The 27,407-nt window shown below is 37.5% G+C and overlaps 2 protein-coding genes across 8 annotated transcripts; one reads left to right on the plus strand and one right to left on the minus strand.

The window, feature by feature from the left end:
* Positions 1 to 578: 578 nt before the first annotated feature.
* On the plus strand, positions 579 to 3,052 carry LOC122303631 (protein SENSITIVE TO PROTON RHIZOTOXICITY 1-like). 2 transcript variants are annotated; one of them, XM_043115490.1, is made up of 2 exons: positions 579 to 1,830; positions 2,571 to 3,052. In XM_043115490.1, exon 1 carries the CDS (start codon positions 682 to 684, stop codon positions 1,810 to 1,812), a length of 1,131 nt encoding a protein of 376 aa, XP_042971424.1. In that variant the 5' UTR covers positions 579 to 681; the 3' UTR covers positions 1,813 to 1,830; positions 2,571 to 3,052. The 2 variants fall into 2 exon arrangements, with proteins under 2 accessions (XP_042971424.1, XP_042971425.1); XM_043115491.1 differs by lacking the exon at positions 2,571 to 3,052 and adding an exon at positions 2,341 to 2,545.
* Positions 3,053 to 7,227: 4,175 nt separating this feature from the next.
* LOC122303632 (probable LRR receptor-like serine/threonine-protein kinase At5g10290) lies at positions 7,228 to 26,285 on the minus strand. 6 transcript variants are annotated; one of them, XM_043115497.1, is made up of 14 exons: positions 26,086 to 26,284; positions 25,387 to 25,445; positions 24,815 to 24,955; positions 23,660 to 23,804; positions 23,115 to 23,247; positions 22,877 to 22,948; positions 21,683 to 21,826; positions 21,520 to 21,591; positions 21,321 to 21,386; positions 15,690 to 15,760; positions 15,442 to 15,585; positions 13,923 to 14,264; positions 9,017 to 9,411; positions 7,228 to 7,836 (listed from the first exon to the last, which is right to left on the minus strand). In XM_043115497.1, exons 6-14 carry the CDS (start codon positions 22,933 to 22,935, stop codon positions 7,522 to 7,524), a joined length of 1,608 nt encoding a protein of 535 aa, XP_042971431.1. In that variant the 5' UTR covers positions 22,936 to 22,948; positions 23,115 to 23,247; positions 23,660 to 23,804; positions 24,815 to 24,955; positions 25,387 to 25,445; positions 26,086 to 26,284; the 3' UTR covers positions 7,228 to 7,521. The 6 variants fall into 6 exon arrangements, with proteins under 6 accessions (XP_042971431.1, XP_042971427.1, XP_042971426.1 ...); XM_043115493.1 differs by lacking the exon at positions 23,660 to 23,804 and having other exon boundaries at positions 26,086 to 26,285; XM_043115492.1 differs by lacking the exons at positions 23,660 to 23,804; positions 25,387 to 25,445.
* Positions 26,286 to 27,407: the final 1,122 nt, after the last annotated feature.

Genomic DNA, 27,407 nt, shown 5'->3' on the forward strand with positions numbered 1-27,407 from the left:
CCTTCATATTGATATAGTCAAAGTAACTACAAACTAAAATTTGATTAATAATTCCTTTAAATGATCTACATTGAAGAGGTACAAGATAAATATTTTGCTTCCTAACTAAAGTAACCCTCTACATTTGTATGGTAATTATTCACCTTCTATTTAATAATTTCTATTAATTTCTTTCATTTTATTGCTACATAATAATTATACCACTAATTCTTTATGTATAGGTATTTGGATTCATACAATTTACAATAGATTTGAATAGTAAGATATGAAAAATAAAAAATAGATAAAAAAATATTAAATTAATAATATTTTTTTATTATTTTAAGTAACAGATATACAATTCAATGTGAAAATTTTACATAAATAGAATAGATAAATGATAAAACACGTGATTTTAACTTTATCTTTGCAAACGAGAATGCTCGCTCTTACAATTCGTAATTTTTTCAAACAAAAATAGAATAAACGAATCTCAACCTCACGTACTATTATTGACTTGAACGGTCAGGATCACGTCCCTTGCACCATGATGCTTTTGTTTTGCCTTTTGCCAGTCTGTCTGAAGTCAAACTGTCGAAGTGGTATATACGTACCGAACTTTGTAGTTTGTTTACTTCTGCTCCTCATTCTCTATGATATTGAATTATTGATAGTATTTTCGCCTAGACAAAATCAGGATAGATGTTCAACACCGGCGAATCTTTCCCGACTCCGGCGGGATATACTGGCGAGCTGGGGTTCGATCCCGCTCAGATTCGGCTAGGAAGTTCGGACCCCCGAGTGCCGCTCCTGAACCTCTCCACGGTCCGAACCAAAATGGATAACCTGCAGAGCTTCCTATCGGACTCGGTCAACCGCAACCAGCTCATCGGCCAAGATCAGATGGACTTGGTGTCCTCCGAGATCGCCTCCGCCATACACCAAGTCATCGTCAACGGCGCCGCCCTCCTCGCCTGCACCCAGACCCCGAGCCCAATCGAATCGGCTCCCAACCCAACGATGCCTCCGAAATTCCAGGGAGAATCTTCGGCTTCCTTGAAAGTAGAGGGTTTTAACGAGGAAGTCAAGAACGAGAATCTAGTTTTAGAGTCAGATGACTCAGAGATAGTGGAACTGGACGCTATGGAGCTGCTGGCTGAGCATATTCACTTCTGTGACATATGCGGGAAAGGATTCAAGCGCGACGCGAATCTGCGGATGCATATGAGAGCGCACGGGAACCAGTACAAGACCCCAGAGGCCTTAGCCAAGCCGGGACGGCACTGCGCTGATCCCTGCCTGAATACCAAGTTCTCGTGCCCGTATGAGGGCTGTAACCGGAACCGGCTGCACAAGAAGTTCCGGCCGTTGAAGTCAGTGATCTGCGCGAAGAACCACTTCAAGCGGAGCCACTGCCCCAAGATGTACTCATGCAATCGCTGTAACAAGAAGAACTTCTCGGTAGTGGCGGACCTGAAGAACCATCTGAAGCATTGTGGGGAGGCCAGATGGCGGTGTACCTGCGGGACCAGCTTCTCGCGCAAGGACAAACTTTTCGGTCACATGGCCTTGTTCGAGGGGCACATGCCGGCGGTTGGGGACGAGGACGAGAGAGCCAAGGACCTGGCAGAGGCGGCCGTAGCGACGGCTATGGATGAGGACGAAAATGAGGATGAGGAGGAGGATGGGGTTATGGTGAAGGGAGGTGAATTAACGCCGGAGAATTCCTCGGATAACGGGTTCTTTGATGGATTACTCGATGGGTTTAGTTCCATCGAAAGCTTTTGTTTACGGGATGTGTTGGGTTCGCCCATTGGATTCGACGGTTTATGATTTTGGAAGATGATAAAGGTATATCTTTGCGTTGAGACTTTGTTGTTGGGGTTATATATCTGGATACGGTATGTAATATATTTTTTGTGATAAGATAGCTATGGACACTGTTGTTTTTTTGTTTTAATATGTTGTTGCTACTTCTAATAATTTATTTTCCCACATTGATCAGCAGCAATAAAGTTCATGCCTTTGAACAATTAAGTGTGTGTGTGTAGTTTGATATGTTTGTTCTCAATCCCCTGCTATCTTTAGACCACGATCTCTTGATTTTGAGATTAAAGTTGTTGACATGGGTTAACTCAAATAGTAGAATGGAGCAATGTTGTCCCATGACTCCCATCCAACAATGATTACTTGCGAGTTATAGAAATGATTTCCAATTGTTGGTAACAATGAAGCTCCTTAAAGATTCATCATTAGCTAGCAATTTAGTTTGGCCAAAGTGCAGAAATTTAGAAACTTTTTTTATTTTTTATTTATATTAAGTTGTTGAATTCTTTCACTCTTATCTTAATATCGCATCAGCATGGTGGAAACAATGAAATGAGAATGGAATACATCAGATTGGAGTTGGATTGAATCGGGGTCCTCCATCGCGCAGCACCTGTTTGGTTGTTGAGAACATTAACACGGAGCCATCTAGGCTCATTGCAGTGTTAGCAAGGGTGCTAGAGACTAGGATTGTCAGTAGAAGTACTCATCTATCCTTCCTCTAACCTTCCTGGCTACTAAAGGTCATGCATGTGCACATGCAGGAGACAAATGTAAATGTGGACAATCCCCATGAAGCCCAATCGGAGGAAGCCTATTCGACTCTAGAAGCCAAAGCCAAAGCCAAAGCCAAAGCCAAAGCCTCAGCCTCAGCCTCAGCAGCTCTTGGCAACCTAGATTATGCCATGGGAAGAAATGATCATATGCTTAGAGCTTGTCCCAAGCCCCACCGATCAGAACCCTTTGCTACCTCAGTCACCTCCTAGCTGATTCTGTCTCATTCAGTGAAAAAATGGCTTGGTACAATCCTTTCACACACTGATTTAAGTTTAGGATGTACCCTAAAATGCCAGGAGAGCATTATGGAAGAAATTCTCCAGGTTAGTCAGGGTGCTGTTTCAATTTTATCCGCGTCTTGTTGCCAATATCGATGTTAATGATAGGTTCGAATTGTAAAAGTCAGTCAAATTTGCAGAACTTCAACCACTCGGTTTTTAGTGGAAATATAATCTAATATTTTTGAGAATCCTTTGGGGCGGAGTATGCAAATCGAATGGCTACTAGAATTCGTGTGCAAATTTGCCCCTTTTTTTCTGCTTCTAATCCTTTTTTCCACTCAGAAAATATAATATTTTTTCGTAGGAAAATATTATGTAATATACAATCTGTGCATAGCTAGGGAAGTAACGTGAGAAGAAAAAGGGAAATAAATACATATCAATCGTGCTTACTGGAATGGTGAAGTCATCAAATAAACCCAATTGAAAGAGAAAAAGAAAATAAACAAAACCGAAAGGAAAAAAATGTGGACTGTGGATGCAGGTAGAATACAACGTGATCAGGGAGTGATTCAGCTCCATCCAAAGCCTACATCATTGCTGTAATCTTCCCCAACATGATCACCATAACCTCACCTCCTAATCATCATTTCATTACCATATATATAATGAGAGCATGCAACAAAAACATTACTCAAATTAAGAGTATCTAAGTCCTTTTCGTTGAAGGGGTTGGAGTATTTATACCTAGCTTGGACCCTATTTTTGATGGAGAGCGTAGGACTCCAAGATATGTTTGGGTCAGACTTGTCTCATCCCTGATCTGGTAATATCTTACCATATCATGGTCGCATGCAGATATATTCTATCATGTAATAAATGCAACGTGTCTTTATCCTCTCACAACTAGGCAGATTATAAATGTAACATACTTTAAGCTATCCATGCTTGGATAGGGCCGATTTTCTTTCTTGGGTTGGAGCGACCCGGTCAAAGCCCCAATCCTTGGTGCGACCTTGAAGGGGGCTGGTTCGTGATGGGCTTCCAGTCCAACCAAGGCCCATACTCTAGGAGCCTTTCTGACCAACTTGGTATTGGGTCGCTTGAGGGTCCTGGGCTAGGCCTCTGGCCTCAGGGGCTCGTTCCCCTCACAACATGATTCAGTACTTTCACATATATATAATGCCACCATTCCATTCACGTACGCTTTGAAAATAATGATCCCTTCGTTCTACCATTGATCCTTTTCGAAGTTTAAATACAAATTTATTACATATATACAAAAAATGCCAACTTCATCCCAATTCTGATATGAATGTTTCCATGTCCAGTCCATGTTTGGTTTTGATATGATGGTCCGATTTCAAATTATTCAATTGTCGGATGAAAGACAAAGATATTTGGAAGTTTCTGCTCACTTGTACTTTAATTTAAGCAACACAAACAACATAAATATCTAAGATGCTGACGAGGGCTTCTATGATGTGCTTGATTACACATGCATGCGCTGACGCAATATGGTCCTGATCTCCTGCCTAACAGTACACCCACACACAATGAATTGATCACGGGTATCAAAATGTAAAACCTGATGAAATATCCGTGAATTTCACTCTTTTCTCCGATCTAGACTGAGAATACGAGATCAAGAATCCGCATATAAATGTTGCCATTGACGATCTGAGTACTACATGATCAATCAGGGACGAGTTCTTTCTTTATGAACAAACTGAACTGAGGATCGAGTTCTTTGATATTTATTAGAGAAGGAATAATGTCTATAGAAGCACTGGCAATGGCAGGCATCGATTACAAAGAGTGCAGCATCAAGCTTAATGAGTGGGAAAAGGGTGGCTTTTATCAACAGCCACCACCACCACATCTCTTAGCTGAGCAAAATTTTGGCATTCATGAAGTTGAGAAAGTCCCTGCCGATGCTGATACATCAGTGGCTAATGGAGAATGCGTGAAAGCCTGGATGCGCGAATGGGCTAAAGCTGTTGCTGCAATGAATCAGAAGCAGATCGAGACTATGTTACGCTTTGAAATGGGAGCTGTATTAGTAGCCAATTTGTACAGCTTATAGGTTTGATAAAATGATAAGTGTTTGATATTTTTGGAAGAAGTTAAGTGTAATACACCTTTTTTTTGTTTTTTTGTTTTTTTTTTTTGTTTTTCCTCATACAAGAGATAGGAGGTTTGGAACTCAGATTTTAATTTAGAAAATCAGGTTATATGTTAATCGAGCTGGGCATCAGGCTCTTTACTAGAAGGTTGCTCTCTCTCTCTCTCTCTCTCTCTCTCTCTCTCTCTGCCCAAAGTTCAAACACAAGTTTATTACATATATACAAGAAGATTTTCCATTTGATATTCGTTGCGTTTTCTTTTTTACTTGGACTTGGAGAATAACTCACGTATTACAGGGAGGTTGGTCGGACTCGAGCTCAAATTTCAAAACAAACAGCACTCACGTAATAGAATAAAGCCATAAGAAAACTGATTTTTTTTTTTACCTGACGGAATATTGCAAGAACGTATCAATATATGCAAAAGATTATGTTCGATGCTCTCTGCGAAAGATTACTTACTTCCCCAAATTAAGGAAGTGAGTTTCGGGTTTCCATTTTTGGGCCTTTTTCTTTCCTTCTTTATGATTGATTCTGAACAGTTACAGAACCTTTGGTCATAAAATGGAAGTGGGAGAACTTTATTTGTAATTATAATGGCATCATATTTGGCTTAGCAATTCATAACTAGGATTGTATTGGTTGTTAAACCGAACTCAATTCATCTCAAACTAATCATTGATAAGACCAATTACTTTTTCAATTTTTCATAAAAAGAGTTAAATTAATCTCAACATATTTCATACATTTTAACTGAGAAAGTTAAACCCATCACAATTTAAAAAAGTTAAACTCATCTCGATGGGACTCACAAAATATTACTATTCACAACTTAACTCAATTCATCTCAACATCCGAACATAGTAACTAATCAAAAGGGAGCAAGAAATGGAAGCACTAATTGGCTATATTAAGAGACAACTTTCGGATTCTATATATTAAGATAGATTTTATTTCATCTCCTATCGGGTTCTTCCAATGGAGATTTTTTATTAAGATAGATTTTATTTCATCTCCTATCGGGCTCTTCCAATGGGGATTTTTCTTTTCTTTCTTTTTATGTTGAAAAATATTAATATGACTTTCAAATATGCCGCTCATATTTTTATTTTTTTAATATTTAAGAAAGTAATTATTAGTAAATTTTTATTTTTATTTATTTTTCTTAATGGTAAAGGATCTTTAAAAAATGCTTAAAAGAAAAAGAAAAAAATCATTTACACTTGTGTGTATATTTGGTCCTAGAATTGTCTTCTATGTTTTCTGTTTGTCAGTGTGGCCTTGTAGGTGTTGTGTAGGATTTGCAGTCGCTTCATGCCCACGACCTATGGATTCGTAAAAGCATAATGCTACTATACCTCCTAGTACATTTATTTAAAAAAAAAATTACGTATTGATTAAGAAAATGACTGTAGTGGTTTTTTTTTTTTTTAAAAAAAAATGTTAAAACAATTTTAAAAAATGTTTAAAATAAAAGGAAAAAAAAATACAATTTGCACTAAGGACACAAAGTGTACAAATTGAAGAGGCATAGTAAGACTATCCTTAAAAAAAAAAAAGGGGGGGGGCTGGTTCCCTCCTTGCAAGGCATCTCAACCCAGTAACCACATATCACATGTATTCATATGTATATGCGTCTACCGAATCCCAAAAAAGTGTATCTTAAAAACTACCTATACGAATTACATGCGTATGTGCCAATAACCGTGCGTGATTAGACATCTATTTCACATGAAGCACACCATTATTATTGTACTTGCTTGAGTCCATACCTATAAAAGTGAAGGAGCTCATAGAGAGAGAGAGAGAGAGAGAGAGAGAGTCAAGTGAAGTCGTTGAGGTCCCGGGAAAAGAGAAGGGATATAAACTCTATACATGTGATTTGTGAACTCTTGTTTCCATAGGGGTTTGTGGTATTTACAGTTCACACATGAGACCTCAGTCTTCAAGAGGAAAGCTCAGATCACATATAATGATCAACGCTGGTTTTGATTGAAATCAAACGAATACAACACACAAATTACGATTAGTGTCAGGGCGAATCTAAGTCAATAAAAGATCTATCAATGGCAGGCAACTGTATTCAACTACACCATCGAACGCAAAGAGAGGGATCGTTGTGATGTGGAGAACACAGTACAATACATTCGGGCCATGGCGAAACCAAGCAGTGGGAGAGAAACGTAAAGTTCATAGCGAAACAAACGCGGGTGAAGGGAAATATAACTTTTCATTCAATGCAGTGTCATATTTCTAGTGGACAGAACTTAAATCAGAATTGTAGCAACGCATTCAGATACCCAACATGGAGAGAGTTTTCATATTTATGAAAGGCAAAGCCGTGTATATGATACTTCATCAGATCAAATTAACACACAAGAAAAATTACAAAATACATATAAAAACAAGAAGAAAGAGGAGCTTAAACCAGCCCAGCAATAATATATAGAGTTCAAATTTCTAGGCCATGAATTTTTTCAATTGGGTATAAAAATTAGGCATATCAAATAAATCACTGAGCTAACCAACCGAAAAAGGATCGTACATGCCTATAATCTAAACAAGGATTGGGTGCAGACTTATTCGATACCTCATCTTCCACCAGACAATTCAATAGCATCTTGGTTATAAACAGAATCTTCTCCCCAGTCAAATCTTCTTTGTAGTCTCTCATACTCTTGCCTACGAGTAACCTCAATATGCTGCCATTCCTCCCACCTCTCAGCTAGCCCCTCACCTTCCAGCATCCGTACTACCTCTGACATTGCAGGGCGGTCATCTGGTGATGACTGGGTACAAAGCAGTGCAACTTGAATCATCATTTCCACCTCTTGAATGTCGTAATTTTGACTTAGGTTGGGATCTACAATAGCCTCAAGTTTCTTCTCCCTTTCCAGCTTCTTGACCTTCACAAGGAGAGATACAAATTTCATTAATTAGCGGAAGTAATTCATCCAAAGTAAAAGGGATGAGCCACAACTAAACATGTATGCTCATCTGGAGCCTTATCAAAAGTGGGTAATACTCTAATGTAGAAGTCACAAATTGACGGTAAGCCAGTGAACTCCCAGCTTGAGAAAGCTGCAATTCTCCCAATACAACTAAGGAATTGTAGAAATATTAAATGTTTGAAATAAAAAGGAAGCATTTCATCTTAATAATCTTCGTTATGTATATTATTTTAAGGAGAACACCAACGTAATTGTGAAGTACATTCACAATTAAGTAAACTAGCTGCAAACCCGCACACAAATAAAACTATTTAATGAAAGGTAACATATATTTACTTATAATATATGAAAAGAGAGAGAAAGGTGTAGAAGCAACCCTATAGATGTTCCTCAGATTTCACAAATAGATAGCTTCCACTTCCAATTATCAAAATGGAGAAAGTAAGGAAAGAAGGAAGTAGCTGGTACAGAGAGATTGAGCCCAGAACTTTAAACTTCCCAAAGTTATTAGTTGAGGTTCAAGATTGAGCTTGGTCAAAATATCAATATAAACTAATTTACATAAAATTTTCTAAATTTTCAGTAATTAAATATAAAGAAAGTTGTGCAAAGCAATCTCTAAGTAGATATAAAAACAGTTCATGCTTAAACGAAAAAAATAATCGTCCAGCTAATGGTCCTCACAATCCTCTCACGCATTTTAGACTTCTTAGACAATTAAGGATGTAGACCTTTAAGCTTCCAAAACTTGTGAGATAGATGAGAGATGATGGCGCACCTCATAAGAGCAAAGTTTCATGCTTTCAAAATTAAATATTACATTGGATAGGATGTTTCTAACCACATATTAAATGTTGATGCATAGAAGTTTAAGAACTGAGATATAGAAGATCGAGAATCCTTAATGGTAGTGAGGGGCACAAATGATTTTTGCAGATCTCTTTCAGAAAGCAGGTTATAATGCATAAATCAGTCGAGAAAAATAACATTGATGTGTTTGCTCCAGCTGTATAAATATTATGCAGCACGTAATACTTGTAACATAATTAAAATCAGCCATGTGTGCAATAATATGATATGAGTGTAAGAGATATGCACATAATACCAAGAAATTATCATAACAAGGTTATCTTACATGGTCAAGCAATAAAACATCATCTTCTTCCTCCAAGCGCGAAAAGTCAATTGCCCTTTGACCTGTCACAAGCTCTAAAAGCATGATTCCATAACCAAAAACATCAGTTCTTTCTGAAGACTTCCCAGTGGACAAGTATTCAGGTGCTATGTGGCCCATTGTCCCACGAACTTGAGTAGTCACATTAGTTTTTCTAACATCAACCAATTTTGCAAGGCCAAAATCACCAACAACTGCTTCAAAGTCTTCATCAAGTAACACATTTGCAGCTTTAACATCCCGGTGAATAATTTTAGGATTGCAGTGTTCATGAAGGTACTCTAGACCACGAGCTGTCCCTAAAGCAACTCGTTTTCTTGTAGGCCAACCCAAAATGGGTCCCCCTGGTTTTACTTCTGCAACAATGCTAAAAGTCAGTATGATATCATCAGAAAGGCTCAGCTTGGTTGGTAATACTTTGACGATGACAATGCAAGTATAGAGAACCCTATTCCCCACTTTACCAACGTAAATATCTTTCCATTTTCATTCCACTATGTGTATATGAAAAAGAACAGTAATTTCCACTGCAGCACCACCTAACAAGTCAACTCTTTAATAAAAGAGCCCAGTGAGCAGGGGGCCTTAGTCCTGTAATTTAGGGACACTTCTAAGCAGAATATATCAACAATAATATAAAATCAAAGAGTTTTAAAAGGAATTAGTCATTGCCAATCCAATTAATACTTCATGTTTTTTTAATTCTTCTTTTTTACAAGTAAACGATTGTATTAATAAGAATAGGCATAGTCCAAGTACACAAGATAGTATACAAGAGGTAACACCTATCTACAAGAAAATCATGAACATCTAAGGCCATTAAAATCTACAGCTATGGCCCATAGAAATAGAGTTTTAATAAAAAGAGATCTAAGTTCCTCTATTGTGCGCTCCTTGTCTTCGAACGTCCAATCATTTTGCTCCTGCCACAAGCACCACAGAATACAAATAGGAAACATCCTCCACACGGCTTTAATTTGTGAGATACCTCCTAGATTTGTCCAGCTGGCCAACAATGCTTCCATCGAGGTGGGCATAACCCAAGCTAAGTCTAATCTACAAAAAACTTCATCCCATAATGCTCTAGCAAGCTTACAATGTAGTAAGAAATGATCCACATTCTCACCAATTTTCTTACACATGCAGCACCAATCTACTATGATCACCCTGTGTTTCTGCAAGTTATACGTCGTCAAAATCTTATCTAGAGAAGTTTTTTAAGCAAAAAATGCTGCTCTAGGAGGTGCCTTGTTTCGCCAAATCCTTCTCCATGGAAACTGAATGTTCTACTACTATGTGAGAGACTTATAGAAAGCGCAAACCGAAAACATACCTTTATGTGTGGGTACCCACCACATCAAGTCAACAACTTGAGTGCTCAGAATCATGGAATACAAGAGACTAAAAAATTCCTCAAAGCTACCAACTTCCCAATCTTGGGCCGCCTCATTGAAGTTGATGTTCCGTTGGACTTGATCCCCATATATCACCATAAGATCAACCATTGAAGCTTCTTTCTCACTTGCACCACGGAAAACTGAAGGGAAGGACTCCTTTAGGACATTATTCCCACATCAAAGGTCGCTCCATAATTTTATTCTAAATCCATTTCCCAGCACCAGTCTAGTGAAATGAGTAAAAACCCCCCACCATTGTCTAATGTGCTTCCAGACTCCTACCCCATAAGCTCCACTTACCTCTAAAAAAAACACACACACACATCCCCTCCATATTTGCAGTCAATCACTGACTTTCATAGGGCTTCCGGTTCCATATTATATCGCCACAACCATTTTTCCAAGTAAGGCCCGATTGAAAATCCTTAGATTCTGATTCCCAAACCACCAGATAAGATTGGGGAGCATACCTTATCCCAACTGACTAGATGGAATTTGAATTCATCCCCGATTCCATTCCATAGGAAATCACAATGAAGTTTCTCAAGCAGGGTCGACACACGCTGGAATTGGGAATAAAGAGAGGAATTAAGTTGATAAATTCAACAAGGTACTCTTGATTAAGGTGATCCTACCACCTTTCAACAAGTGTAGTCTCTTCCAACCTAACAATCTAAGTTCTATCTTCTCGATCACGATATCCTAGATTGATTTAGCCCTTGAGGCAGCCCCCAACGGAAGACCAAGGTAATTCATAGGAATAGAGGAGACCTTACATCCAAGAGTGTTAGCCAAGTACTAGATGTTACAAACATTACCAACTGGCACCAACTCTGATTTGTCAATTTTAAACTCACCACTTCAAAATAGAGTAGCAATGCCCTCAATGCCCGAATTTGGTATTGGTCTGCCTCACAAAATATTAGTGTATCATCTACAAACAACAAATGAATGTTAAGAGTACCCATATTGGGGTCACCAACTGAGAATTTAGTCACAAAGCCATTAATAACCAAAGCCGAGATCATTTTGCTAAGCGCCTCTATAATAATAACGAAAATGAGTGAGGACAACAAATCTCCTTATCTTAGGCCTCAAGAGCTGTTGAAGAAACCAACTAGGTTACCATTCACCAAAATTGAAAATTTTACCATTGATATACACAATCTGATCCACGAACACCATCTCTACCCAAAACCATACCTCCCAAGTAAGCAAAGTTGAAAGTCCCAATTAACATGATCATATGCCTTCTCCATATCCAACTTGCATAGGATACCTATATTGACATATTTTAGTCTACTATCTATGCATTCATTAGCGATGAGAACCGAGTCCAGACTTTTGCTTGCCCCTTACAAATGCATTAGGGATTTTGTAATGATTTTTACCAATACCTCCCCAAGGCGATTTGCAAGCACCTTAGAAATGATCTTATATACCCCATTCACAAGACTAATGGGCTAAAAATCCTTAACCTCTGATGCCCCAATCTTCTTAGGAATGAGTGCAATAAAAGTGACATTAAGGCTTTTATCAAATTTTCCAATTGAGAATAGTTCTTGGAACACCTTCATTAGATCGTCCTTCACCTCATCCCCCCATGATTGGAAGAATTCCATAGAAAAACCGTCTGGCCACTTTGTCTTCTACCATTTTTCTCACCACTCCATGAACCTCCGACTCCTCGAAAGGCCTCTCTAACCAAGAGACATTATGCGGCTCAATTGAATCAAAACCTAGTCCATCCAATTTTGGCCGCCACCCCCTCTTGCTCGGTAAGCAAATGTTCAAAAAACTGACCGAACGCTCTTGATTTTTGGCACCAAGAAATTTCTTCTAATAACATCGGTCACATAGTTTAGAACTTTAAGTAACGACACCCTTCTTAGATACCACCACAATCCAACATTATAGGAAAATGATCCGAACAAGGACGAGGCAACCTCTTTTAATATATTATTGGACCACGTGAATGTTCTCCCCATGAGAGGAATGTCCACCAAACTCAAGTTGAAAATACACTCCGAGAATTCTAACATTACTGGTTGCAACCTGTTTTCTCCTGAACGTTCACTTGGAAACCTTGTAACATTAAAATCCCCACCTATGCACCATGGAAGGCCCCACTAGCTATGAACTTCAACTAATTCTTCCCATAAAAACCTTATGGTACTGTCCAAATTGGGCCCGTAGATACTAGCAAAAGCCCACAAGAAGTTATCTTCCACATCACTAGAATACATCCTAAAGCCACATCCAATGATAAGCCCAATCCACATATGAACAGCTCCAGATTCTTCGAACAATTCTTCTTGTTATAGATTTCAACTTAGTTTCCTGTAAACATACTATGTCCGCCTTTCACTCATGAAGCAAAATTTTTATACTAAGATGCTTATTGGCCGCTTTGAGCCATCGGACATTCCAACAAACAATTTTGGACTTCATAAAGAAGAAGCTAGCCCCTTCCCCTTGGATCTTTCTTGGCTAGAGCTGCCCTCATAATTAAGAGACGACATTAGTATTTTAGCTCCCTCTGCTTTTTGGACACATGTTTTTTAAGTTGACACACTTCAATGGCAGTGAACAAAACCATAAATTGTTCCTCATTTCCTTCACCTGTCTAGAACCCAATCAAAAAAATTAGACTAGGTTGGTAACAAACAATTAAGAGGTATGGGCTCCCCATCTCAAGTAGCCCACTGCGAGCCCATCAGCGTCCACATTTCCTCCTCCGCGAAGATATTCCCACACTCCCATTTAGAGAGGCCATGCGTTGGGACAAGCGACTGTGAAGGTTCAACAGCTCCCTTGTCGCTTCCAGGGAGGGAAAACTCGTCGGAGTAAGCATCTCACCCCTCCACTGTCTACTGTAGAGCCTCCGCCAGAAGAGTTACTTCATCCCTGCTACTTGTTGGCGTTTTCTAGCTAAGATATGCTGGAGATCTCCAGATCTCTTTCAGAGCTTGCTGTTGACGGCTCTTCCACCGTCGCTGTCACCCTCTGGGCCATCGTTGAGTGTTCCTTTGCCTTTCACAACAAGGTCAGAGCTTTTTCCAGCGAGGATGCCAAACTCCCACCGGTGGAAGGTGCCAAGGATAACCTCCTTCTCTAATTCTCCATACAGGCTGGGTTCCCATTTCCTTTCTTCCGTTTTTTAATTCTTTATTTCTCATAACCTATAGATCAACTTAAACTAAGGATTCTCTCTTTTAAATCACTCATGTAGAAGCATGTACTTCAGCTTCAGGCATTTTAATAGCCTCAGTGATATTTCCTGTGCTAAGTCCACCAACAAAAACAAGCCAGAACAAAGTTTTAGATATTCTGTGTGGTGACTGTGTATAATGTATACAACTGCAAATGTAGTATCCAACAGGTCCTATGTGGGTGTGTAAATGCATCAGTGCTTGTGCATTAAATAATCAACAGGTCCTATTTACATACATGCCTTAAAGAACTGATACCTCGAAGACAAGAGGCAACACTCAAGTTCTGCATAAAGGGATAGACTAAAAGGCGCTCTCTATTAGTTGTGCAAAATCCAATCAGCCGTAAAAGATTCCTATGAACAGCAACACTTATCATCTCAACTTCCCGTTGGAAAGCTTGATCTCCCCCAGGACTCTCATAGTCAGTTAACCGTTTCACCGCCACTTTTGTGTTATCAGCAAGCACCCCTTTATAAACTTTTCCGAAACCTCCCTGTCCTAAAACATTTTTATCACTGAAGTTGTCTGTAGCGAGCTGTAATTCCCTCCATGAAAATCTTGTTAATTGACCAAATGCAATTCTTCGATCAACTTCACCTGGGCAGTGAGTGCACAAGTTAAAATATTAAATCAAAACTTTCATAGGCAGATTCAAGTTAAATTTTACATCAAATAACAATTCTATCAATTTGAGAATAAGTACCCAAAGACTAAGAAAAACAATAGCATGCCACAGAACAAAGTACATTGATGAAAAAATAAACAGAGGAACTCATGGAGAAAAAGGCGAAAACAAGTATCTCTATAATTTAGTTTTCCAAATCCAAGTTTCATAGCTTTGATCAATTTTGTGTGTGTGTGTTGATGTAAACTAAGGTTTTCATTAGTTTCAGTAATTTATCACATAAAAAGACGAATACTGTTGTTCAATATTCTATACCAATCTAATCCAGCCTACAACATTCAAAAAGGATTGCAGGCTTCTTCGAACTAGATTTCAAAAAGGTCATCCCAAAGATAAAGTATGTGATGTCTGCCTCCATACCCATGCTTTTCACAAACATAAGCAACAATAAATACAATGTGCTTCGCTAAAGCATGTAATTTCAATATCCATAAAAAAGAATATTGTACAAAGAGAAATCAGTAAATTAGGTTGTACAAATAATTCTGTTTCACGCAATCTTTTTCCTTCAACACGATCAATGTTGATCTAGTTTTTAGTACAGTAAAAAATTCATTTTTCTAAAGTTAAAATAAGGTAACAGAAAAATTATTTTTTTATTGGCACCAGGTATCCGAAGACGAAGTCTTGACTAATCCCAAGGGTGCACAGGCCCTAGGCAATAAGCTTCCTGTAAGTGCATCTCGGGTAATTCAAGGGAAAATTTCCCTTCCGATGGCCCATAAAAATTGTTTGCACCCAAGAGAATTTGAAATATCATTAAAAAAAAATGATCATCCTAGTTGAAAGATACTTTCTATTAGAAAAAAATAAAATATCATCAAACCAATTTAGAAACTTGGATAATTTCAAGCGAGTTCTTAAGAATTCTGCACTGATATTTTAAATTTCATAGAAGGCTTGACCTAATGGCTTCACGTTGAAGATATCACCTAAAAATCTTAACATTATTCTAAGTTGAGGACCATAATATCTTCAATTATTTATATTAACCCTGAGTAAAACGGGGCAAAAATAATCACCATTAACAATTTAATTTAGACATCGCAGGCTACTTAATAAGTTTAATGGGTAAAGGGGACAACAAACCTGCAACATCCACAAAAACTTCACGCTTGTAGTCTTTGTGTCTACCCTTCCACAAAATAAACAGAACACCACCAAGAAGAAGAATAACAGCAAATCCCCCAACAATTCCAAGTATGACTCCAATATTTGGCTTATTTGAACCACCTGTCAATAGGGAAAATCTTGGCACTAAGCTAGTAAAACAAAAGATTATCTGCACCAGTGTACTTCAGAAAACTTTCTCAACATTATGAATCAAATCCAACAACCTGAATCTCCACTTTTAGATGCACATGAAAGAGAGGCGTTTATACCACAATTCAAATTGTTTCCTGTAAAGCTGAAACAAGCAAGAACCAGGTGTGTCGTTAAAAGTAAATATGAATAATAATAATAATGATGATGATGATGATGATAATGATAATAACAAACAGCATATATATATATACACACACTACATTCAATTGACAGTTATACCCTCACAAGTTACACTTATTACAACCATGTCCTCTAACACTCCCCCTCAAGCTAGGGCATATATATTATAGAAACCCAGCTTAAAACAAATAAGTTTTAACTAACTCCAACACAAAGATGTAGTAAACATATCTGCGAGTTGATCGGCAGACTTCACAAACGGTGTAGAAATGTCACCACTTCGTATCTTTTCTTGAATGGAATGACAATCAAATTCTACATATTTAGTCCTCTCATGGAATACAAGATTAGAGTCAATATGCATTGCGGCTTGATTATCACAAAATAACTAGAGGGATAGGAGCTGGAAACCCAATCTCTTGAAATAAGTGTTGCAACCATGTCAGCTCACTAATGGTGTGAGTCATTGCCCTGTATTCGGCTTCTGCACTAGACTGAGCTACTACTACTTGTTTCCTACTATTCCATGTAACCAAGTTACCTCCCACAAAGGTACAATATCCAGTAGTAGATCTTCTATCTGAAGGGGATCCTACCCAATCAGCATCTGAAAAGGCTTCAACCCTAAGATGTCTATTTGGATGTGAGACCCTAGGCGTTTGGAAAAATTGACTCAGTATACTTACTGCATAAGAGATGTCCGGTCTAGTGATAATGAGATAATTCAATTTTCCAACAAGTCTTTGATACCTACCTAGATCTCCAAACAACTCCCCTTCCTCTTTCAAAAATTTACGATTTGGGTCCATAGAAGTGTCAATAGGTCGTGCACTCAACATGCCAATTTCTTCCAGAAAGTCAAATACATATTTCCTCTGAGATAGGTTGATATCCTCTTTAGATCTATTGACTTCAATTCCAAAAAAATATCTAAGCTTGCCCAAGTCTTTTGTCTAAAAATGATCCTGTAAACACTGTTTTAGCCTAGCAATTCCAGCAGAGTCACTTCCAATAATTACAATGTTGTCCACATATACAACCAAAAAAATGTGACCTGTATCACTATGTAGGTGAAATACTGAAGGGTTTTTTTGGCATTTAAGAAGACCAAATGCCAATACAACATCAAAAAACTTCCCAAACCATGCTTGAGGAGATTGTCTCAAACTATATAATGGCTTTTTTAACTTGCATACAGTATCTTGATACTCCCCCTAAGCAACAAACCCAGGTGGTTGCTCCAAATAAACTTCTTCATGCAAGTCGCCATGCAGAAATGCATTCTTAATATCTAGCTGAAATAAGGGTCAGTCTAAATTAACAGCAAGAGAGATCAATCTCGAACAGAGGAGAATTTGGCAACCTGGTAGAAAGTATCCTCATAATCAATGCCATATGTTTGAGAGTAACCCTTAGCAACCAAGCGGGCTTTCAGATGTTCCACCGAACCATTGGGATGAAATTTGAATGTATATACCGATTTACAATCAACAGGTTGATTAATAGGTAGTAGTGGAACAAGATCAAATGTCCCATCATGGTGAAGGAGAAAGGAGAGAATCTATCGAGAACTGATGAAGGCATTGGGTTAATAAGGTGACAAGAAGTAAAAGAATGCCATCACTCCAAAATCCTTTAGGAATATGCATGTGCAATAAAAGTGCTCGGATTACATTTAACAAATGATAATATTTGCGTTCAACCACCCCATTCTGTTGGGATGCATAAGAACATGAAATTTGATGAACAATTCATTTATTACTTAAGTAGCAAAAGCACTAGATTGATATTCTCTAACATTATCAGAATGCAAACTTGAACCCTTTTGTTAAATTGGGTTTTAAATTCTTTCCAAAACACTTTGAATATGGAAGGAAGTTCAAATCTTGCCTTCATCAAAAACACCCATGTCACACAAAAATAGTCATCAATAAATGTGACAAAATACTGAAACTTGTTTGATTAAATGTTGATTGGTCCGCATATATTAAAATGAACCAATTGAAAATGACTCGTGGCTCATTTATCAACTCCAGGTACAAAAGACACACGATGATATTTACTAATTTGACATGCTTCACAAGGAAAAGAAGACACATTTCCTAAATTCCTAACCTGATGCTTCAAAAAGGAAAGAGATGGGTGACCAAGGCAATAGTGCCATTCATAAGTAGATAATGAGAAGGATGTAAGGACTCGAGTGGGTGACCGTTTAACATCAAGATAATACAAACCACCACCAGCTTCATGCCCTGTACCAATCTTGTTTTCTGTCTTGAGATCCTAAAAGACACATGAAAATGAATAAAAAGTCACTGAACATTGAAGACTTTGAGTAATCTTACTAATGGACAGCAAACTAAAGGGACAACTAGGAAAATAGATGATAAGGATATAGAGTCAGTGAGCTTAGGGGATCCAATTACTGTAACTTAAGCAAGAGAACCATTAGCGAGAGTAACACTTTTTGGAGATGTCACAGTATCTAACTTAAATAAGACAGAGGACAAACTAGTCAGATGTTCATTAACTCTTGAATCAATGATCCATGAATCTTGAGTGGATGAGGCAAGACATAAGAATGTTGTACCTAATTGGGCAAGAGTAGTTGTGAAAGATGAAACCTGTGTGCGACCCAAAAGCTTGTCATGCTCATCCTTTGATATATTAATCATATCTTAGCAAATGACTTGATTAGCAGATCTAGATGGTCTACCATGTAGATCCCAACAATAATTCATCGAGTGGTTAGTACGACCACAATGGGTGCACTTACGAGATTCTAGACCTCGAGTGCGATTACCTTTGACACGACCACCTCGGCCTCCACGCCCACCAGGTGCAACATAGGAGGCCACCCCATCATGTAACTGTGACTCAAATTTTGTTGTCAAGGATGCAGAAAAAATATTAAAATTGAACTTGGAGATTGAAACTCCACACAATATATGAGAAAAACTACAATTCAACTTGAAGATCCAAGAAACACAATTTGGAAATATAGAAACTTAGCCCAAGTACCCAAATAACAAAATTTCAGCCATGTATCTATCAAAATTACATTGTATCTAGGGGTGTAACAAGTCTGGTTCGGTCCGGTTTTATACATAGTTTAGAACTAAACCAGTATGTACCGGTTTTGAAAATTTAAGAACTGATACCAGACCGATTTACTACCAAAACCGAACTTCCGGTTTTTCCTTTTTTCAGTCTAGTTTTTCCAGTTTTACGGATTATCTATGTTAGTAATATGATCCTTATATATACTAAACTATCAGTTTATTTATATTATAGTATAAGTACATTATTTTATAATAATTAACACATACTAGTAGTATTGAATTTAACTATAATAGTCTATATAAGTTATAGACCTTTTATATGAGTGTATCTGATCAAATATATAAAAATATATTTATAAAAAAGAATATGTATTATAATTTATTATGCCAAAAATGTATTCATCATTGATATATATATATATATATCAAAGTAAGTTTATGTTAATAACTTAATATTAATGTTTATGTTTAAGATTAAATTTTTTGTTATATTAATTTTATATTATAAGATTAAAATCTATATGTTATGTTAAAAATTATAAGATTAATTTTATGTTATATCACGTTATATTAATTTTTTGTTATAAGATTAATAGACTTGAATAATAATATTAGAATTTCATATTATATTAATTAGCATTTAACATATAATATATATAATAAAATATAAAAAATTATAAATATATACCAGTTCGGTTCAGTTTAAACCAGTTTTCAAAAGATGAAAATTGGTACTGCAATGTTTTACACCCCGAACTGTATCAACATATATCGGCTCTAAATTGCACTATTTCAACCGGTATCGGACTGTATCGACTTGGAACGGGCCTCTATCGGTCAATATCAAGTCTGTATTCGCCGGTATCGATTTGTATTGAGTATCGGCCAAAACCAACTCCAACCTAAACTCAGAACCGGATTAGGTTATACTAAACGAGAATAAGTGGTTTGGGAATTACCTTATCTTTGTTACCAAACAAGCATTATTATGGATTAGGAACAAGCTCCTACTCCAGGTTGGGGTTATCCGCACTAGAGGATGGGATTGGTTATCCCTGCAACCAAACACTACATCCCTTTGACGTTGTTGGAGACAGGCAGCACTTCCGACGGCCGCTGACGACAGGGAACACACCGGGATGCACTGACAACAATAGAAACTCACCCCTGGTGTCCAATACCGGAGACAACGCCAAAAACAACTTCAAACACCTACGGGCCGCCGACGACAAAGAGAGAAGCCACTGGGATGTGCGGAGGATGACGACAAACTCAAATCCGGCAGCTGCAAACACTAGTGAACTTAGATCTGGCGACAAGAGTCAGATACAACACCCGAAAAACACTCCAATGAGTTCAGACCACAATGAGCTCGATTTCGGCAAGAACCATTGTACACCACATATCCAACAACCGTGAGATCCGATACTATGTAGAAACTTATGGAGGGAAAATACTTCACTACTCTTATTCATTGATGTACAAAAACATATATATACTACATACAATTGACGATTATACCCTCACAAGTTACACTTACTACAACCATGTCCTCTAACAAACCATAATTTAAAAACAAACGTATTATTTGATTCCACACATACTTTGCATATCAATTAGACCCATGAAGAGGAAAAACATTCGGAGTACCCAAGTACAAAATACCTTCAGCTTCTGCAGCCATGGATAGACTAGATCAAACTGCCTTTTATTGAGCAATTCCAATTCCAACCCAAACATTCAATGACCCAAACTCATTCCTATTCTGTGAACTTCACAATGGACGGCCAGGCGAACAGATTTGAGATCATGGGGGCTCATCTTTCTCTATCCCTTGGAATTTGCAGTTTCTCAAATAGCACAATGAAAATTTATGCATACTTGACACTAATTCCTTGAGGAGATTGGATCATTTCAGTTCTTTCTTGGGTTCCTTTCTTAATTAACAAATTTTCTTCCTATGACTATGGAGCGATTAAGTTCATTAAGAACATTAAATTATGGGATGAAGATTGTGAAGGGTGGAGCCTAAGAGATAAGAAGATTGTGAAAGAGCACAGTCTAACTTCATTGGTGTCTTGTAATGGATATAGAAAGAATTCTTCACTTGGGTTCATTGGATGCACCTCATCCCCATTTGGGATTGATAGTATAAAGAGTAATGCTACGTACAGTCGTAAAGTATGCAAGCGCTGCGCAATTGTTTTGAAAAAGAGAGGGGTCCATTATTAAAAAATTAATTTTTTCATGTGGGCCTTGTATTTACTTACTTTTTTTCAAAAGAATTGCATAGCGCTTGCGCACTCTACAACTGCAAATATCATTTCTCAAATATAAATAATAGTTAACCAAGTATAGATGAAATTTTCCATAGATGAACCTGAGAGCATCCAAATCCTAGAAATCTTCTTCAACAGTACTTTAGATATACATACGCAAAACAATTAATGTTGTTCATACTTGTACGTTGGAATCTGGACTAAATGCTCAGGAATCTGACCACTGAGATCATTTGAATCAAGCTGACTGCAAAAAGAGTTTCAACCGTGTCATCAAGTGATGAAAGAACCTCAGAGACAAATTAAACTTCAGAGTATAAACTAAACAGGTAACAACTTGAATTTTTCATCATTTCCACATTGTGCAAGATACCACATACAGAGTGATTAATTTTGGAAGACTTGAAAGTGACTCAGGAATAGTCCCATTGAGGTTGTTTTGACTCAAAGTCCTGCATTCACAATCAAAACAACATCATGTTAGGTAAAGATTATCAAAGATGCATACACATCCTTAAAACTGACAGTGCAGGAATCACTTACAAGAACTGAAGCGCTTTAAGATTACCAAGAGAAGATGGTATTTCACCAATTAAACTATTATTTGACAAATCCAAACTTTCCAAACTGGTAAGATTTCCGAACTCTTTGGGTATCTCACCAGTTATGCGATTTCCTGGCAACTGACTGCATGATGAATAAAACAGAGACACATTATGGTAGCGCTTAAAAGCATATTGCTTACATATATGTCAATGGATGGAGAATATTATTACCATAAAGCTCTAAATGAAATCTCCAGCATGCAAGAATTCGAACATCCATGTTTCCAATTCAAGGCCATGACCATTGAAAAAAAGTTCTCAACAAAGATGATGTCATTATGGCAACAACTTCTACCACTTTTATGCACAATTCTATAGAATTGAAACTCTATATCTGCTGGCATGACAAAAATTTCATGCCAAGTCTAATGGTTATTTTCTCTCTTAAAACATCTTTTAAGGTATTAGTGCATATCTTTTTTTCATATATAAGTGGTATTAGAGAATATCTAAAACATCCACCGAGCAAGCTGCGGGATGGCATATCTAAAGCACCCACTTTTGACACAAACTAGGGAATGATTGGCCAAAACATATTTGTAAACTTGCAAAAGCAGAAAAGAAAAAAAGAAAAAAGCTTCAACTCCATCAATTTTCATTTAAAGTTCCAAGAAAGAGAGAGACGGCACCCTAATTCTTTGATTTAATATCTAGATTACCTGAATTCATAAATCATTTTGCCTTTAGCCAAATCATCTCAATTTATCAGATTAATGGTTTGATTTTCCAATCCAGTACAATTGTGCAATGCCAAGTCCCTATTTTTTTCATTTTTTATATTGTCTTATTTTTTAACTTTTTGGAATTCTGAGTTTTAGCCTACTTTAGCCTACAAGAATTGAAAAAAAAAAAAAAAAAACAACATTATTGCTGCCTGTTTTGCCATTCTTGTTGAATCTATCAAAAATTTTTTTTTTTTTGAGAAAAAAATCTATCAAAAATATTATTTAAAAATTAAGATTGAGTGGCATATGCAGTAGCCATTAATAGTGTGGTTAAAGAATTTTCCATGGGATGTTTTGCTTATTTTCTCAATTCTTTGCTTTATAGCCTTTTCTTTTTTTTTTTTTTAAATCTCAAATCCCAGTTTTATAGAATCAACACTGGCAGCACTAATGTTTTTCATACTTACAGAGACAAAAGAGATTTTAAAGTTCCTACTTTTGGGGACAAGGTTCCAGTAAATCCCATTGATAACAATGTTCTGCAAAGAAACAATACATATAAGCATGGGCAAGAGTAAAGTTCAAAAAATATGCTAGAAAAGAATATAACCTTTTGTGAATCAAGGAAGTTATGATTTGTAGGCAACAATATCACCAAGACTAATATGATTAATAAAAGGAGGGCTACATTAAATGGTATCTTACACATGCCGAACAATATTATTGCTATCGCACCGAACATTGGCCCAAGTGCAAGGGTTAACTTGATCGCCATTCCAATTAACAAGTTGATCAACTGAAGCCTTCAATGAAGTCTTCAATGCAATCAGGGCATCACCTGAAACAGAACACAGGAATACTCACCACCTAATCAAGCTAATACGTTAAGATGCAACACTTCATAAAAACATAAAATATCACATAAAGGAAAAAAAGAAAAAAGAAAAAAAGGATATCCTCATTAAGTCCCACTAACCCTTGCAGTCTTCTTTTCTAGAACTGAACTTCGCCATGGAAAGGAGAAAAGGGATTTTTTTTTTTTTTATTCCTTTTCTTTCGGGGGATGGGAGGAAAGTGGAGAATCTGTCATATTAGAGTTAAAAACAGCATGCCATGTATGTGTCATAATCAGTCATTTTAGTTTATGTTTTACATAAAGAAAATAGCCATTATTTTATCAGCATTCAAAAGGCATACTTGATCAGGTTCCAAATAAGATAAGTAACATGCCAAAGATCAATAATGCATACCGTATCTTCACTATTCTTCAGCTTTGATTACCAGTGGTTTACGTTTGGAACAGAGAATAGGTACCCTCATTGCACCCCACTAAGCCTCAGAATCGTATTTGAAGAATTGCACACAGGTAGGAAATTGAATGATGCATTTTTTTTCCTGTAAGTAAAAATTGAATGATGCATAACATGCCTTCACTAGTCTTGAGCTTTAATTGCCAATGGTTGAGGTTTCAAAAGGATAGTAGATACTCTCAGTACACCCCCACTAACCCTCAGAATCATCTTTCTCGAATTTCAGATGGACAGGAGGAGAGAAAAAGAATTTTATTTTTTGGGAGGCCGTGGGGGGGGGGCGGGGGGGGGGGGAGGTAAAATTGCATCGGCTAAAAGACGTGCTCAATCAGGTTTGTAACAAATCAAAAAACAATCCAATGGATAAATGCTACAAATCCTGCCTTCGCTAATCTTCAGCTTTGACTGCCAATGATTTTGGGTTGCACCACAGAATAAATCATGATCTTACTCATCAATAACAGGATTCAAAACGAAGTTGAAAGGTTTCTAATTGTTCAAAAACTTCCTGGCATATCAGGCTAGTAACACGTGTAGTCTGATTGACTGTGAACTTTCTCATAAGATTGATGTTGAGCACTTCTCATCACTCTTGTTCAATAACTGTTTCCTATATCAAAGTGCACTTGCTGCAACAATACTATAATTATCCATATATGAGCCAACCTTTCCATTAACTTCTTAAAAAAAAAAAGAATAACTCAGCTTCTCAACCTAAAAAGATCTAATATTTTGTTATTTGTTTTACATTTGTAACAAGCCCAGAACTAGAAAGCAATTCAATGGCAAATGTATGAGACACAGAAAGAGATACAAACCAACAGTTTATATTTGTTTTCTATTTCAATAAGTTCATTAAAATAGATGAAAGGATGGCTAGCCATGTACAAAAAGTGCACAACACTGATTCTAATTTTGTTGGACTTGCAATCCAACACCTTTGTTGAGATCTACAGCATTAGACCGTTTAACTTAGCTTTTTTCCGTCATTACATAGCAACAGTTGAAACTGAAAACAGTTGATAAACTTGGCACACATGTACAGCATAGATAAATAAATAAACTAATATGGCCGGGCAGGTCACATTACCATACCTTGAGAATCAGGCAGTGCAAAAGACTGCAAGCAAGCCAATATCAAAACAGTGAAAACAAGTTCCATTTTCTATGACATCAATTCCTTTTACCCGCCCAGCAAGATGCTATCATCAATGAACACGTGAATGAGAGCCATCGCTGCAAAGAAATCCCATCATTGAATTGTAAACGTTTAGATTCAAGATCAACCCCATGCATAATGTATTCTAAGTTAAGGCAGACTACAGCAGTTGATATTTTTCACAAGGAGGAAATCAACATTAACTTCTATGCTTATCCTTGTCAGGGTCAATTGGATGTGTCTCTCTACAACTCTCTGTGTCAGTGTGAGAGTAGTCTTCTGCTGGTGTTTAACGGCAGAAGAATTATACCACAATCCTGAAAACGCATTGATAATGAAGCAAACTGACAGACTGAAAGTTAAAGGGGGTTACATATCCCACCCCGGTAACCTCTTGTCATTCATCCCATCTCCTTGTGAGTCTTAAAAGTGTCAAGGTTAGATATATATATATATATATATGTGACAATGGCTATAAAAGCTAACTTCTTGAGCTAAGACGCCATACCAAGTGTGACCTCAACCATAACTCCAGTCTTCCATTTTGAATTACAATCAGCGAGAGTTCTGTTGCATAAATCACCATAAGGGAAAGCTATTTCGTCAAAAATTTAACATGGAAAGAACTTTAAACAGAATATTCCGCTTTCTATATGGTTTCCACTTTCAACCAAATAGTTAGTAGACTTTTGACGTTGACTTGATTAACCCCTCCATCCCCAAAAATACTCAAAACGGGCCCTCGAATTATTAGTATTCCTGTCTACGCAAAGAAAAATATACAAAAACAGAGTGTTTAAATCAATCTGGCCATGATCTTTCAATCCCACACAATTTTCAATGCCATTTAATTAAGACTGCAAAGGGGAAAAAAAAAATGAATTTCAACTGAAACTCAAACTAGCTCAAATCAAGTCGATAAACGATAACCTAAAAAAAAAAAAAATCAGTGAAGATGAAAGAAACTAAGTCAAACTAGAGTATTTAATCGCCTCGTTCACAACGACTATTTGTTTATCCACTATTCTTTTCTGAGATCTTCATTTCTATTTCCCACAGGTTCTTCACAACTAAAGCGTATAGAAACGTTAAAGTAATAAGGAAAAGGAAAATTGAATAACGGAGAGTCAAAATCACTTTTAAGTTAAGAGAAAATAAAAGAATATGAGAAATTAACAATAAAACGTCAAAGAAGAAGAAGAAACACCTGTTGAGAGGAATCAAATTGGTTAACGTAAAGAACTGAATCAAACTTTCTGATCTTTTTCCTTTGGTTTGGATTACTATTTGAAGTAAGCTTAGCTGGATGAGATGAGCTGCTCCGAGCGAGAATCCTTTTGGAGTTAACAGCGAATCCTGAAGAGAAGGTTGTTTGGTTTTCGATCTTTTAGGACCTTACATATATATAATGAATAAAAAAAATGTATTTGTGGACCTGTGGTAGAAGTTTGACTCGCGGTAAATGTACTCTGGAAAGAGTCGGTAGATAAAAGACTATAAAAGTGGTCTCTGGCTCGTTGGAGGGTCCACTCCCTGTGACCATAGACAGCCATTGATTAGTGTTTCCTCATTTTCTCGCTCGTGTTTGTGAGAAAGTGAGGGATGGCAATTCCCGCTTCTTTCATGTTATGTTTTTGAGAATTCCTTCTAGCCGGTCGGGCTGCCTTTTCCCATTTAACAGCCACCCAATAATGTTTTGACACGTAAGTCTTCCACCTGAACTAAGGTGGACTTCTATTACACCGAATCATCCTCACCGAAATCATCACTTCCACCCGTGCTCGACTGGTCTACCACCCAACGAGACCTAGAATCGTATAGTTCGAACCCCGAACGCGTGCTCGTGCTCGTGCTCGTGCCCTTCCTTCCCTGCCGACGAAGGGAACCACCGAACGCCCTCACCGAAATCATCACTTCCACCCGTGCTCGTGCCCTTCCACCCAACGAGACCTAGAATCGTATAGTTCGAACCCCGAACGCGTGCTCGTGCTCGTGCCCTTCCTTCCCTGCCGACGAAGGGAACCACCGAACGCATGCTCGTGCTCGTGCCGTCGCAGGTGAAGGAGCGAATCGTGCTCGTGTCGTCGCAGGTGAAGGAGCGAATCTGCGATTTCGACGCCGGTAAGCAAAAAGCGAATCTGCGATTTCGACGCCGGTAAGCATTTTTGCAGCCACTGATTTCACACTCAGATTGTCACCACCACTCACGCACACACACTTCAATTTCGTGAATATACAAATAGTTATGAAATAGTTTTACAGTTTTTAGGGTTTGTAGTGTCGATCAAAAGTCGATCTAAAATTTGGAATTTAGCCCCAAATTTATGAAATTGGATCTCAGAATTGGGTCAGAAAACTTGGTCCAAGGAGACTTCTAAACACCCACGAGATTAACCAAACAGAACCACTGACCTACACTCTCTGATCTAATCTAGGAGTTTGGTCATTGATTGTGTTTTAATTGCCAATACTTTAATTGGAGCTCCTTCTTTCGTCTATCTTCTTTAATTCATTCCGTTAGATTTAAGT

The sequence above is a fragment of the Carya illinoinensis genome, chromosome 3 (genome assembly GCF_018687715.1).
Source record: "Carya illinoinensis cultivar Pawnee chromosome 3, C.illinoinensisPawnee_v1, whole genome shotgun sequence".
NCBI classification, from domain to species: domain Eukaryota; kingdom Viridiplantae; phylum Streptophyta; class Magnoliopsida; order Fagales; family Juglandaceae; genus Carya; species Carya illinoinensis.

Coding starts and splice junctions, on each gene's coding strand:
- LOC122303632 (XM_043115493.1), bottom strand. CDS start 24,881: ATGGAACTTGTTTTCACTGTTTTGATATTGGCTTGCTTGCAGTCTTTT. Junction 23,248..24,814: donor TGCACTGCCTGATTCTCAAG/GTATGGTAATGT, acceptor GTTCTGTTTCAG/GTGATGCCCTGATTGCATTG. Junction 22,949..23,114: donor AATAATATTGTTCGGCATGT/GTAAGATACCAT, acceptor GTTTCTTTGCAG/AACATTGTTATCAATGGGAT.
- LOC122303631 (XM_043115490.1), top strand. CDS start 682: ATGTTCAACACCGGCGAATCTTTCCCGACTCCGGCGGGATATACTGGC.